Source organism: Anopheles coluzzii, chromosome 3, assembly GCF_943734685.1.
Source record: "Anopheles coluzzii chromosome 3, AcolN3, whole genome shotgun sequence".
In the NCBI taxonomy this organism is placed as follows: Eukaryota; Metazoa; Arthropoda; class Insecta; order Diptera; family Culicidae; genus Anopheles; species Anopheles coluzzii.
This window is the reverse complement of record NC_064671.1, coordinates 39,446,030-39,459,153: the sequence shown is the minus strand read 5'-3', so window position 1 is coordinate 39,459,153 and position 13,124 is coordinate 39,446,030. Positions and strand designations below refer to the sequence as shown.

The window sequence follows — 13,124 nt, the reverse complement described above, 5'->3', positions numbered from 1 at the left end:
AATGCCTTTAACAAGATTCAAGTATTCCACCACAAAGTGGAAAACATTCCTGGTTCTAACCAAATCCGTTGACTTTCTTCTGCTTTAATGGGACCCTAAACCTAGTTGCCTCGGTTGTGATTCATTCAACATTAACACTGTTAACCGGAAGCTGGTTCTGTGTTTGCTCACTTGTTGAACTTCACCCTCGTGATACCAACACGCAGCAGCGACAACAACACTTCACTCCTCAACTCATTGTACACAAGCGGATGCAGAATTCTGGTTGTGGCAATATTTATATCAACTTGTCATTTTTTTTCCTTGTCTTGTCCTCAAAACCTACGTGAGAGACTGTTATTTGATGATTAATTTTTCTTCCGGGGCTATGAAGATTTCACAGTCTTTGAAGATGCGTATAAATTTGGTGGCGCTTTGACTGCGATAAATGGGGCCCAAACGATGACAACAAAATTCTGTATAAGGCTTTAGCTACAGGTGCTTTGCGAAAATTATGTTTTCTATTCGGGTCCAATCGATCCGCCTTGTGAACGGGATGTGGTTCTCGTTACGCGTCATCTATGCCAAAACGCATAAAGTTGCTACATGGTGATAGTAGAATTTATTTCCATCTCCCTGTTAAGCATAAACATCACAAAACAGAGAAAAAAAGAGAAACGCTATTAACAATAATAAATTTTATCGTTCCTTGCTGCAGGTTTTAGGGATGAGCTTGCAATGTCTGGTTTCTTGCGTTTAGTTGATAAAACGAGCAGTTTGATTGCAACGACACGTTTTCACTCGACATTGTTGCATATCTTTTTATTTTTTCTCATCCTCTGTCGCTTACAGCATTACTATCCGCATGCTCAATTATTGTGACTGGAAATGAAATTCTTCTACATCAATAATTTTTACAGTATTCTTTTTTGCTGAATTAATGTTTAATGTTTTTGTACAGCTTTAAATTTTCAAATGTTTTGAATGTAATGAATTTATCTTCTCTTTCAGGTTTGATAGCAGTTGACGCACCCACGTCATGAATAAACCATGAAGCGTCACAAATGTGTGACAGCATACTGTGAAAAGAACTCCAAAAATTTATTTCCTCACTTGCACACAAAAATACGCACTGGAAAAAGACACTCCAAGAATGTGTTACGATTCAAGCGATCCATGTCCGCATCGGAAACCACCGACATCCCCTTCGAAGCAAAACAAAAGTCGAAAACACCCACTTTCCAAGAAGCAAACTTTCGACTGTCGTCTGATTGTGCAAGGAAGATGGATTCGATGGAAGACTCTAACCCTTTACCGTCCTGTCCAGACGATGTGTCGCAAAAGAAAACTTCCTTGCCCTAATGCATGCCACCGATTGGCATGGGTTGGATAGAGCTGCGAATGGATGAGTGCCGTCGATGGTGGTCCATCGCAGGAGGAGGCATGTGAGCTTTACGGGCTTTCATCTTTCTGGGGAGTTCGTTGCTGTAAGTGGCAACTGAATGCTTTGAGTTTTTCTTCAAAACAATGTACAATCCCTTTTGTACCTCACTATCACTACAGCAATAAGCCCCGAGCGATTAAATTGATCTGTCATGTGTGTGCTATAATCATTGAGACAATCAAGGGTTCATGTGATCCACCATCCCATTTACAAATTCGTACGAAAAAAAAAACCATCCCGACGGAACAGAGCACACAAACAAAACAACGCAATCGTCTACTATTGAACTGTGAAATTCTCTTCTTGTAGTGAAGGTCACATAAAAAGATTCAAACCCCGATTTACTGAAAATGGAAATGCATGAGCCCCTTCCTCGAATGGCAAATGGTAGTGATACTTTAAAGGGAAATAGACGATCAAGCTAACTGAACGGTAGGATCGATCGTCAAAACACATACTTGTTTTTCTTGCTACAGAATGGTTCAACATTTTCCGTTCTATTGAGCTCGTTGGAAGAATGTTGCCATACAAGCGGAACATAGTTTTATGGTTCGTTCAGAAAATGTGACGATTTCGCTTAAGCCGGGGAGTGTTTACGAATATTAAATGAACCAATTGAACGATGGTGTTTGTTTTGGCTTGTGAGAGCACGTGAGCAGTGGTTTGGCCTGATTATTTTGTCAGTTATAATTATATTTTTAATAGACATTGACTATGCCCGATGAGGAATAATATTTATCGATGAACAAGACCAACAGTAAACAAACGCAACACATTATCAACTGAAAACAAATTTATTTACTTTCAAGCCAACTGAAGTTCCACATGACGAGAAAATTATATCCTAAAAGTAGTTTATTTTGCTTTTAGTAGTCAAACGACCGTTCTTAACTGTCCATGAGAAAGTTAAATGAAGGTATATGAACCAGAGAAGGATTAAGAACCAATTTAAGAATTGAACGGTGGCGAGTTCCTTTTCTCGGGGAACGTGCCCCACGTGACCGTTTTGTTTTCGTGAAGCATAATCTGCCCGTGTTTGTATATCTCACGAGCTCACACAAATGGCCAATATATTTGAGTCAAATTCTGGGTTTGACAGAATGAATCCACACAAAGGTACCAGCATTTTCCTTCGTCTAATAAGCTTATAACTAACTAAACTTAAACTTGTTGCTCATGATGTTGTGGTTTCTCGGTCAGAATGATGGAAAGTTCTTTGTTTTTCGGTAGAAAAATGAATAATCAGTAGTTTTAGGGTGTGAGTCATTAGGCAATTAAAATATCCGCCGAACTAAAGAGCCATAGGTTTGTCTGGTCATTCTGCGCGTGCTTCTTGTCCTTACCTAAATAAGTACTGTTCGTCAGTACCCAGAATATTTGTAGCGGATCCACGATTATGCCGATCAGTTGCAGTATCACTAGTCAAAACCACAACTCGTACTCACTGCACATGGTTTGCGCGACCCACTACACTCACACTGTACAGAGGATTTATTCCTCTTGCACTTAGCCTCTTCCACACTCGCTTAAAAAGCTTTTTTATATTTTTATTCCACTTTTGATTATTCACTTTTAGATTTACTGCCACTTTCAAACGACACTATTCTGCACTAGTAACATCCTGTTGCACTTTTTTCAGAGCAGCGTGTAATAATTTGTTAGAGATAGAAGGAAAAAAAAACTTATCAAATTCAATTACACTTCACTTTCAATGGAAATCTGAAAAATTGGAAGGAAAATTACATCATTTCACACCATCACAAGCAAATGCACACTCTACATAAACTGCACATTAGTAAGAAGAACTTTGCAGCACAGAAAAACAGATTTTTTTCTTGTACCTTCCTTCTTGCAGAGTACAACTTTTCCTTTTTCCTATAGATTTGTTAGAAGAATGTACCTCAACACGGTATTTCGTCTCGTTACACTGCTGGTAGACAACGAACGGTTTATTTCGTCTTCCAGACACACATACGCTTTCGGATAGGACCTAAACTTATTCATTGCAAGCAAAGATGTTCATGTGGATCATACTTATCACACAAACACTGATACTCCAAGCGATTTTATTTTTCCTGTTTCGACTCGGTAATGCAGTTATAATTGAATATGTTTCTCAGGTTTCTCCCTTTCCCATCCATACAGTATCATGACGAGCTCAACACCACTACACATACCCACTCAGATCACTATTGTGCATGTACAGTTTTCACAAGCGCTCTTATTACACGAATAGACACAAACCTTGAACGTTGAGGTCAATGCACCGCGGTGCAATTATTTTATTGGATTTTGCGGTTTCTTGTTTATCATGCCACACAACACACCACTCTTTGAACGCGTAGATCGTTGAGCGCTTTTTGGTCGCGCCTGACTGTCGCGTTCCCATGATGCCGCGTTCCGGTGTGTCGTCTCAATGATAAATCGATCTTTTACCCCACCCAATACTGGCATAGGATGGTTGTGCATGGCCGTCGTGTAGACTGTGTATGTTGGGAGTGCATCCAGTGGTTGAGAATCCTTGCTCAGGAGGAAATTTCTTTCCTTATCTCACATTCGCGGTAACAAACTGATGGTATGTGAGGTTTATAATTTACATTTACACTATCACGGGTCACAGCTGACTTTCCTCAGATTTTAATTCCGAATAATGACATAAAGAAAACTGACGTGGTAGATGAAAATTAAGCACACATACACAATAATTTACAAACAAAACCATAAATAAGGAGAAGGTAAAACTATGTTCCACTTTTTTGCCACTGCATAAAATCACTCATCACTGAACTTTGCCAGAACACTTTAACGGTTGTGGATTATTTTTGCTGCGTTAATCCAACACACGTTTCGTACCGGCAGAAAGACGAACTTGTTGTGAAGTGTTGTGCTCTACTTGTGCCACGAAACGCTGGCTGGTATGCAGCCATACCACGGCACTTTGGACTTTTGGTGCCTTTAGTATATGTGTGTTGACTCTATGTATATGTGTCACGAAGGCTTGTGCTTTCTTTCTAGTTCTGGGAAACGTTGAATGCTTTTTTGTTTTTGCTTTCTTCACTGTGCACGTTAGAGATAAATGAAGCGGTAGTACATACTTCTTCGACTTTTGCTTGATACAAGCAAACACATACTGAGACACACTAATATATACTATACACGCACGCCAAGCGAAATGAGAAATGCGCCATGCGAAGTTGTAAGGTTGTTCTCCTGCGCTTGATATAATGATTTTACTGACTTGCATAAGCATGTTCTCGTGTAAGGCTTAAAGACATATTATGTCAATTGATAAGAAACAGAAAATGTTTGTATCTTTACTCCGGGTCTCTTATCAGATATCAATCTATTCAAAAACTACTTTTAATAGCTCACAAGTTTATGCAAAAATAAAACTTCATCTCACGTTTCAAATATAAACAACTTAAATGCATTCACACACTCACGGAATAGAGTTGCAACTTATTGATATCAGTGAGAACGTTGAAAAATGCCACAATGAATGCTCTTTTATTTTTACGACTCAAATAACAAACTGAAAGCGTTCACCTTTAGACAACGTGTCCAGCCTAGATCCAGTCTCAACTGCGGTCAAAGATAAACTAACGGGTAGAAACGATTACCGGGCCACAATCCGAATCACGAAGTTTATTTCATTGTGTTTTATTGTTAGACGTAACGCATCGTTCAATCGTGGAAATGAACAAACCCGAATAAAAACTCCGAACTGGGATGCTTTGAGAGCTTTTCGCACTTCATTTGCGAGTGTTCATTTTCACTTCGGAAATTGATCGGCGAATGTTCGGCCATTTTCAATGGTGCAGGAGAATGTTACATTTCCCCTATTTAGAATGTTGGTTGATGCACTCGGTGGCCTGTTTTCCTGCCACGCTGCCAATGCATTTTGCGTTGGGGTAGGGCGAGCTTTTACAATTTCGGGTTTGCATCGTCGTACCGTAACGTGGCGGCAGCCGGTAGAGGGATGCAATATGTACTAACATGAAGAGCGAACCGGTGATAAAGAAAAACAACATCAACAGCCTAATGCTTGTTCAGTTATTGGGAAAAGGTTAATTAAATGTGGAGATTAACAGCATTACATAAAAATATAGCGATCGATTTATTCTCAACAAAAGGTAAGGATTGGACATTAGACGTTCAATGTTATTGATTTGCATTAATTGGCAATGAGATATTTGAAAACCCGATTTGCATTACATTACGAGCTGTCAAGTGATTATAATGATTTATTTATTTTTTTCATTTATTTCTCCATGATGTATCTAGCCTCCGTGGCTTACTTACATCACTTACAAACCAAAGGACCTATAACGGTTGTGGATTATTTTTGCTGCGTTAATCCAACACACGTTTCGTACCGGCAGAAAGACGAACTTGTTGTGAAGTGTTGTGCTCTACTTGTGCCACGAAACGCTGGCTGGTATGCAGCCATACCATGGCACTTTGGACTTTTGGTGCCTTTAGTATATGTGTGTTGACTCTATGTATATGTGTCACGAAGGCTTGTGCTTTCTTTCTAGTTCTGGGAAACGTTGAATGCTTTTTTGTTTTTGCTTTCTTCACTGTGCACGTTAGAGATAAATGAAGCGGTAGTACATACTTCTTCGACTTTTGCTTGATACAAGCAAACACATACTGAGACACACTAATATATACTATACACGCACGCCAAGCGAAATGAGAAATGCGCCATGCGAAGTTGTAAGGTTGTTCTCCTGCGCTTGATATAATGATTTTACTGACTTGCATAAGCATGTTCTCGTGTAAGGCTTAAAGACATATTATGTCAATTGATAAGAAACAGAAAATGTTTGTATCTTTACTCCGGGTCTCTTATCAGATATCAATCTATTCAAAAACTACTTTTAATAGCTCACAAGTTTATGCAAAAATAAAACTTCATCTCACGTTTCAAATATAAACAACTTAAATGCATTCACACACTCACGGAATAGAGTTGCAACTTATTGATATCAGTGAGAACGTTGAAAAATGCCACAATGAATGCTCTTTTATTTTTACGACTCAAATAACAAACTGAAAGCGTTCACCTTTAGACAACGTGTCCAGCCTAGATCCAGTCTCAACTGCGGTCAAAGATAAACTAACGGGTAGAAACGATTACCGGGCCACAATCCGAATCACGAAGTTTATTTCATTGTGTTTTATTGTTAGACGTAACGCATCGTTCAATCGTGGAAATGAACAAACCCGAATAAAAACTCCGAACTGGGATGCTTTGAGAGCTTTTCGCACTTCATTTGCGAGTGTTCATTTTCACTTCGGAAATTGATCGGCGAATGTTCGGCCATTTTCAATGGTGCAGGAGAATGTTACATTTCCCCTATTTAGAATGTTGGTTGATGCACTCGGTGGCCTGTTTTCCTGCCACGCTGCCAATGCATTTTGCGTTGGGGTAGGGCGAGCTTTTACAATTTCGGGTTTGCATCGTCGTACCGTAACGTGGCGGCAGCCGGTAGAGGGATGCAATATGTACTAACATGAAGAGCGAACCGGTGATAAAGAAAAACAACATCAACAGCCTAATGCTTGTTCAGTTATTGGGAAAAGGTTAATTAAATGTGGAGATTAACAGCATTACATAAAAATATAGCGATCGATTTATTCTCAACAAAAGGTAAGGATTGGACATTAGACGTTCAATGTTATTGATTTGCATTAATTGGCAATGAGATATTTGAAAACCCGATTTGCATTACATTACGAGCTGTCAAGTGATTATAATGATTTATTTATTTTTTTCATTTATTTCTCCATGATGTATCTAGCCTCCGTGGCTTACTTACATCACTTACAAACCAAAGGACCTATAACGGTTGTGGATTATTTTTGCTGCGTTAATCCAACACACGTTTCGTACCGGCAGAAAGACGAACTTGTTGTGAAGTGTTGTGCTCTACTTGTGCCACGAAACGCTGGCTGGTATGCAGCCATACCATGGCACTTTGGACTTTTGGTGCCTTTAGTATATGTGTGTTGACTCTATGTATATGTGTCACGAAGGCTTGTGCTTTCTTTCTAGTTCTGGGAAACGTTGAATGCTTTTTTGTTTTTGCTTTCTTCACTGTGCACGTTAGAGATAAATGAAGCGGTAGTACATACTTCTTCGACTTTTGCTTGATACAAGCAAACACATACTGAGACACACTAATATATACTATACACGCACGCCAAGCGAAATGAGAAATGCGCCATGCGAAGTTGTAAGGTTGTTCTCCTGCGCTTGATATAATGATTTTACTGACTTGCATAAGCATGTTCTCGTGTAAGGCTTAAAGACATATTATGTCAATTGATAAGAAACAGAAAATGTTTGTATCTTTACTCCGGGTCTCTTATCAGATATCAATCTATTCAAAAACTACTTTTAATAGCTCACAAGTTTATGCAAAAATAAAACTTCATCTCACGTTTCAAATATAAACAACTTAAATGCATTCACACACTCACGGAATAGAGTTGCAACTTATTGATATCAGTGAGAACGTTGAAAAATGCCACAATGAATGCTCTTTTATTTTTACGACTCAAATAACAAACTGAAAGCGTTCACCTTTAGACAACGTGTCCAGCCTAGATCCAGTCTCAACTGCGGTCAAAGATAAACTAACGGGTAGAAACGATTACCGGGCCACAATCCGAATCACGAAGTTTATTTCATTGTGTTTTATTGTTAGACGTAACGCATCGTTCAATCGTGGAAATGAACAAACCCGAATAAAAACTCCGAACTGGGATGCTTTGAGAGCTTTTCGCACTTCATTTGCGAGTGTTCATTTTCACTTCGGAAATTGATCGGCGAATGTTCGGCCATTTTCAATGGTGCAGGAGAATGTTACATTTCCCCTATTTAGAATGTTGGTTGATGCACTCGGTGGCCTGTTTTCCTGCCACGCTGCCAATGCATTTTGCGTTGGGGTAGGGCGAGCTTTTACAATTTCGGGTTTGCATCGTCGTACCGTAACGTGGCGGCAGCCGGTAGAGGGATGCAATATGTACTAACATGAAGAGCGAACCGGTGATAAAGAAAAACAACATCAACAGCCTAATGCTTGTTCAGTTATTGGGAAAAGGTTAATTAAATGTGGAGATTAACAGCATTACATAAAAATATAGCGATCGATTTATTCTCAACAAAAGGTAAGGATTGGACATTAGACGTTCAATGTTATTGATTTGCATTAATTGGCAATGAGATATTTGAAAACCCGATTTGCATTACATTACGAGCTGTCAAGTGATTATAATGATTTATTTATTTTTTTCATTTATTTCTCCATGATGTATCTAGCCTCCGTGGCTTACTTACATCACTTACAAACCAAAGGACCTATAATTATGCGTTCCCATGATCTAGTTTATATTGATGCGTTGGACTGTATATAATGTCATAAAAATAAAATGTTGTTTTCATTAATTCGCTCAACAGGTCTATCGAAGTTGACTATTTTTAACACAATGGTCAACAAATATCACAGAATGATTAATTGATACGACTTTAACACATTAACAAGCTTAATCATAGAAAATGCAAAACACAAGGAGATCTGACAAGACAGACAAGGAGGAATCTGAAAAACCTGTATAGTATTAAACTGATCTATTTTTATTTAGTTTGAGTAACATTTATCTATATATCTGCGATGAGAAAAGATAATTCTATTAAACAAACAAAATTTGTATCTTAATATATCGACATAGTTTTTTTAAATATAAAACAAAACATTTATTAATAGACAAACTTCAAAAGGAGCTAATGCCAAACCACAACGAAAAACTACTGTCATACAACAGCAAAAAGCGTAGTATAAATTCAAGCATATAAATATAGCTCTTCTTGTCCATGCAACCTACAACGTTCGATACTAATATTCCTTTTAGATAGCGCTGTAGCGGTTTGGACATTTTCTAACCTTGGTTCCCTATTCCCCTCCTTGGTTAGTGTTTGGCGATGAATCTTTTTGCTTGTCTGGCTGCAACAATCAGCTGTTTTCAGCTCATTAGCCAGCATAGCCGTACGGATCTGCTCTTGATGCCAAACAGATAATGCGACGACAGGTCATGTCAGCTGGTGAAGTTTATCTGATTTTAGTCCGGTCCTTTAGTTGAACGATGGTAAAGCAGACAAAAAGCAATGTCGCCCTTTCGGACGGTCAAACACGAAAAATGAAATCTGATTACAGTCTGTAAGCGAACTCAGAAGAACTAATTCATAGATGCATCAAAGACCCTGCTTCAGATTAAAGTAAAAGATTCTTGCTGTGGTGGTAATCTGGTGGAACAAAAGTTTAAATTGAAGATAAAAATATATTTTCAATGCAGCCTGAATATTTCATTAAATTTTTATACTTTTTGGTAGCTTAGGGTTTTTTTTTTTCATTTGTCACAACAATTTTGGCCTCCATAAATTGCATGAATTATCCAGAAGTAAAAAAAAATTACAAACCGTTAAAATAACGTTGGTTGACATTTTTTTATTTAATGCACTGATTCAGTAATAGATTCGTTTTTTTTAAGAATCAATCCACAATTGTTCAATTACTTTTTAATAGCATTTTAATAGTCGAAACCCTTTCGTTAGTCAACACTGTTCATTTTAGGAAAAGCTCGTTAATTGTCTTCTATTCCTTCTCGAAACGTAACGGATGATGCTGTCAAGGGTACGATTCCAAGTGGTCGTTAAATTTGGACATCCATAAGGATGTTTTATAGCACACCCTAGACTTTGAACGAGGCAAGCTTTTGTGTGCAGTGAATCATCATTGAACTAGGGAGCAGGATTTTTGACTGATGCTCATAAACCGACTAGGGTCGTTCCCGTTTCGATGTAATACTTGTTGGGATGTCGAACAAACAGAAACAATCATTTCGATTGACAGGTGAAATACATTGTCGTATCATTAAAAGGAGATTGCATGAGCATAAAAAGGTAAATCGATTGATCCCAAGTTCTGCACGAATTTTGTACTGGTTGAAATACTGAAACGTTGGTTTGGTCATTATACAGGACAAAACATTCGTTTAAGTTTGACGAAGTGGTTTACGATTTGTTTAAATGACCAGCGGTCGTATAAAGAAGCTTTTCAACCGGAGCAGTTCGTGCGGATGTTTTATTGGAGATGATACAGTGTATAAGTGTCCCTCGACCTGTCTTTGCTGTTTATCAATATGGCCTGGTGGAAAGAGCTATAAGTCCACCTGTATATAATACCCACTTTGGTCTGCACAGAGCTCGCATCATCCAGCTCCAGTATCATTTAAAATCAGGTATGATAGGCGCACGAGAAAGTAAACAAATGGCCATAATAAGCACTGCATAATTGAACCTTATGCAAATCGCGATAATTTAAATAATGTAATTTTCAACATCCGCAAACCATAGCACAGTGGAAGCAGACCAGGATGAAAATCATTATTGTGCTTTAAGGTAGATGCTATTACATTACAAAAGGCAAAAATAGGCTTCTAAACTCTTAAATTGCAAGAAAAAAAAGTCAAACTTGCAAAATGTTTCAAATCCTTCATATTTAAGCAAATGAAAGGATCATCTTTCAACTAAAATGTTTCAAAAAGCACTAATTTGATTTTGAAAGTTAATAGTGTTTTAGAAAGGTTATTTAATAATCTTTAAAATGATTTCTTATTTACTAAGTGTAAGATACACTGGTGGACATAAAAATAGGAACTTTTTTCTGTGACCGAAAGACATAGTTCTTGTCAGAAATATTTGGTAGCCCTGAAAAGGACTGTTTAAGTGGTTGTTGGGAGGAGGTGTTGCGGTGTTCCACTGAGCGAAAACACATTCTAACGGTCAATCTGGTGACCGTTATTCGCTGTCACTTCCTGACAGCGTTTGGCCATATCGCCGATGAGCTTACGGCATTCGCTTCTGTCTATGCGTTCCCACATAAACTTGCAGCGTGTCCATAGATCATCGGCTAAACGTGCAGGCTGGTTCTTAAGCTGACGCTTGAGAGTTGACCACAGATTTTCAATCGGGTTGAGGTCAGGACTCAACGCAGGCCACGGTAGAACTTGCACATCCTGGTTTGCCAAATAACATTTAACTGTTCGCGATGTGTGCTTAGAGTCGTTATCATGCTGAAAGATGTAATGCTCTTCGTCTCCGACTTGTTGTCGGGCGTATGGCAACATCTTACGACTAAGTATTTTTCTATACCCTTCCGAGTTCAGTGTCCCGTTGATACGGAACAAAGGACCCGTGCCGTGCCAGGAGAAGCAACCCCACACCATTACGTGGCCGCCTCCGTGACTAAGGGTTTTTATCGTATTTTTCGGATGATACGCCTGATTAGGAAAGCGCCAGACGTATTTAATGCCGTCCGAACCATCCAGATTGATTCTGGACTCATCCGAAAAAATGATTTTGCTCCACCAAAAGATGGATGCAGCTAAATGTTCTTCGGCAAACCGAATGCGCGCTTCTACGTGGTGCGGCTGCAGCTTACGAACCTTCCTCGGTCTCCGGGCACAGAACCCAGCGGCGTGTAAACGGCGAGACACCGTTTTCGCCGAAACTTGCAAACCAAGCTCCTGCTTGATACGAGTGCAAGTTTTGAAAGGATCCGCCCTGATCATCTCAACAATCCGCGCGTCAACGTCGGCCGTTGTTTTACGCGGACGACCTGTCGATTTACCCGTAGCCTCGCTACGAATGGCGTTGTCCACAAACGTCCGCGAACGGCCGAACGCCTTGCAGATTGTCTTGATTGGCACGTTCTCACGATACAGCCCCTGAATGTGTTTTCGCTCCTCTGGTGTGCAGTGCTTTCCGCGACTCATGATGATTTTGTGGAATTTTTAAACAGCAACCTTTCACCTTGACCACTGATGGAAGAATGAAGCACAACACGGTTTGGCTCTCCTTTTATACTGCCGCAAAACGCTGCCGGCACTCAAAACTCAGATAAGTAGCGCACCAAAAATGAGAGTATAAAAGGCAAAATTCGGCTATTGCAAATTCAGTACGCCTCGAACTGTTGGCGATGACACACCTAGTGTATGCAAAAAAAACACACAAATTTTTTTTTCCTATTTTAATGTCCACCAGTGTACCTGGTTACACTTGACAATCGGATACTGTGAGCATACAGAAACGATGCAATTATCCCAAGTTTAAAAACAAAGTTATAATATTATAGTTTTTTTTTTTGGAAAATACTAAGTTTTCCGGGCCAGCTAGATATTTTTAAGAATGTGACTTTACGCACACCAAAAGAATAGAAAATTAATTCCCAAAATTGTAATACTACATAATATTTTTAAATAATAAATTAAATGCATTTCCATGCGTTCACGCTTTGTTCACGATGAAAATATACCGGTCTACAAGGAATCACAAGGAAATAGATGTAATTTTTTTTTCAATATTTTTTACAGTCTAAAAAGTAGGGGACTTGAATATATTTTCTTTTGGTGTAGAATAAGCCATGTTTTCAAATGTTAATATTATCAATTTAATCAAATATTTATCAAATTCAATGAAATAAAACAACAACAACAACAAAAATCACTTTCACGCAACGTCTAAAGAGACATTTAGGTATAATTCGACCTTTCCTAGCAGTGTTAATGTGAAATAACGAAATATTTCTTAAAAGTAGGTTAATGTGCGAATCAACTAATTATAGGTTGTGGTTTT

The 13,124-nt window shown here is 38.7% G+C and overlaps 1 protein-coding gene across 1 annotated transcript in view; it reads right to left on the bottom strand.

Annotated features, from left to right (window-relative positions):
* LOC120954867 (putative neural-cadherin 2) overlaps positions 1-13,124 on the bottom strand; it is a 141,645-nt gene that overhangs the window by 107,539 nt on the left and 20,982 nt on the right. The window contains exon 3 of the mRNA XM_049608282.1: positions 2,767-2,841. Within this exon, the coding sequence (XP_049464239.1) occupies positions 2,767-2,841 (75 nt within the window). The remainder of the gene's footprint in view (positions 1-2,766; positions 2,842-13,124) is intronic.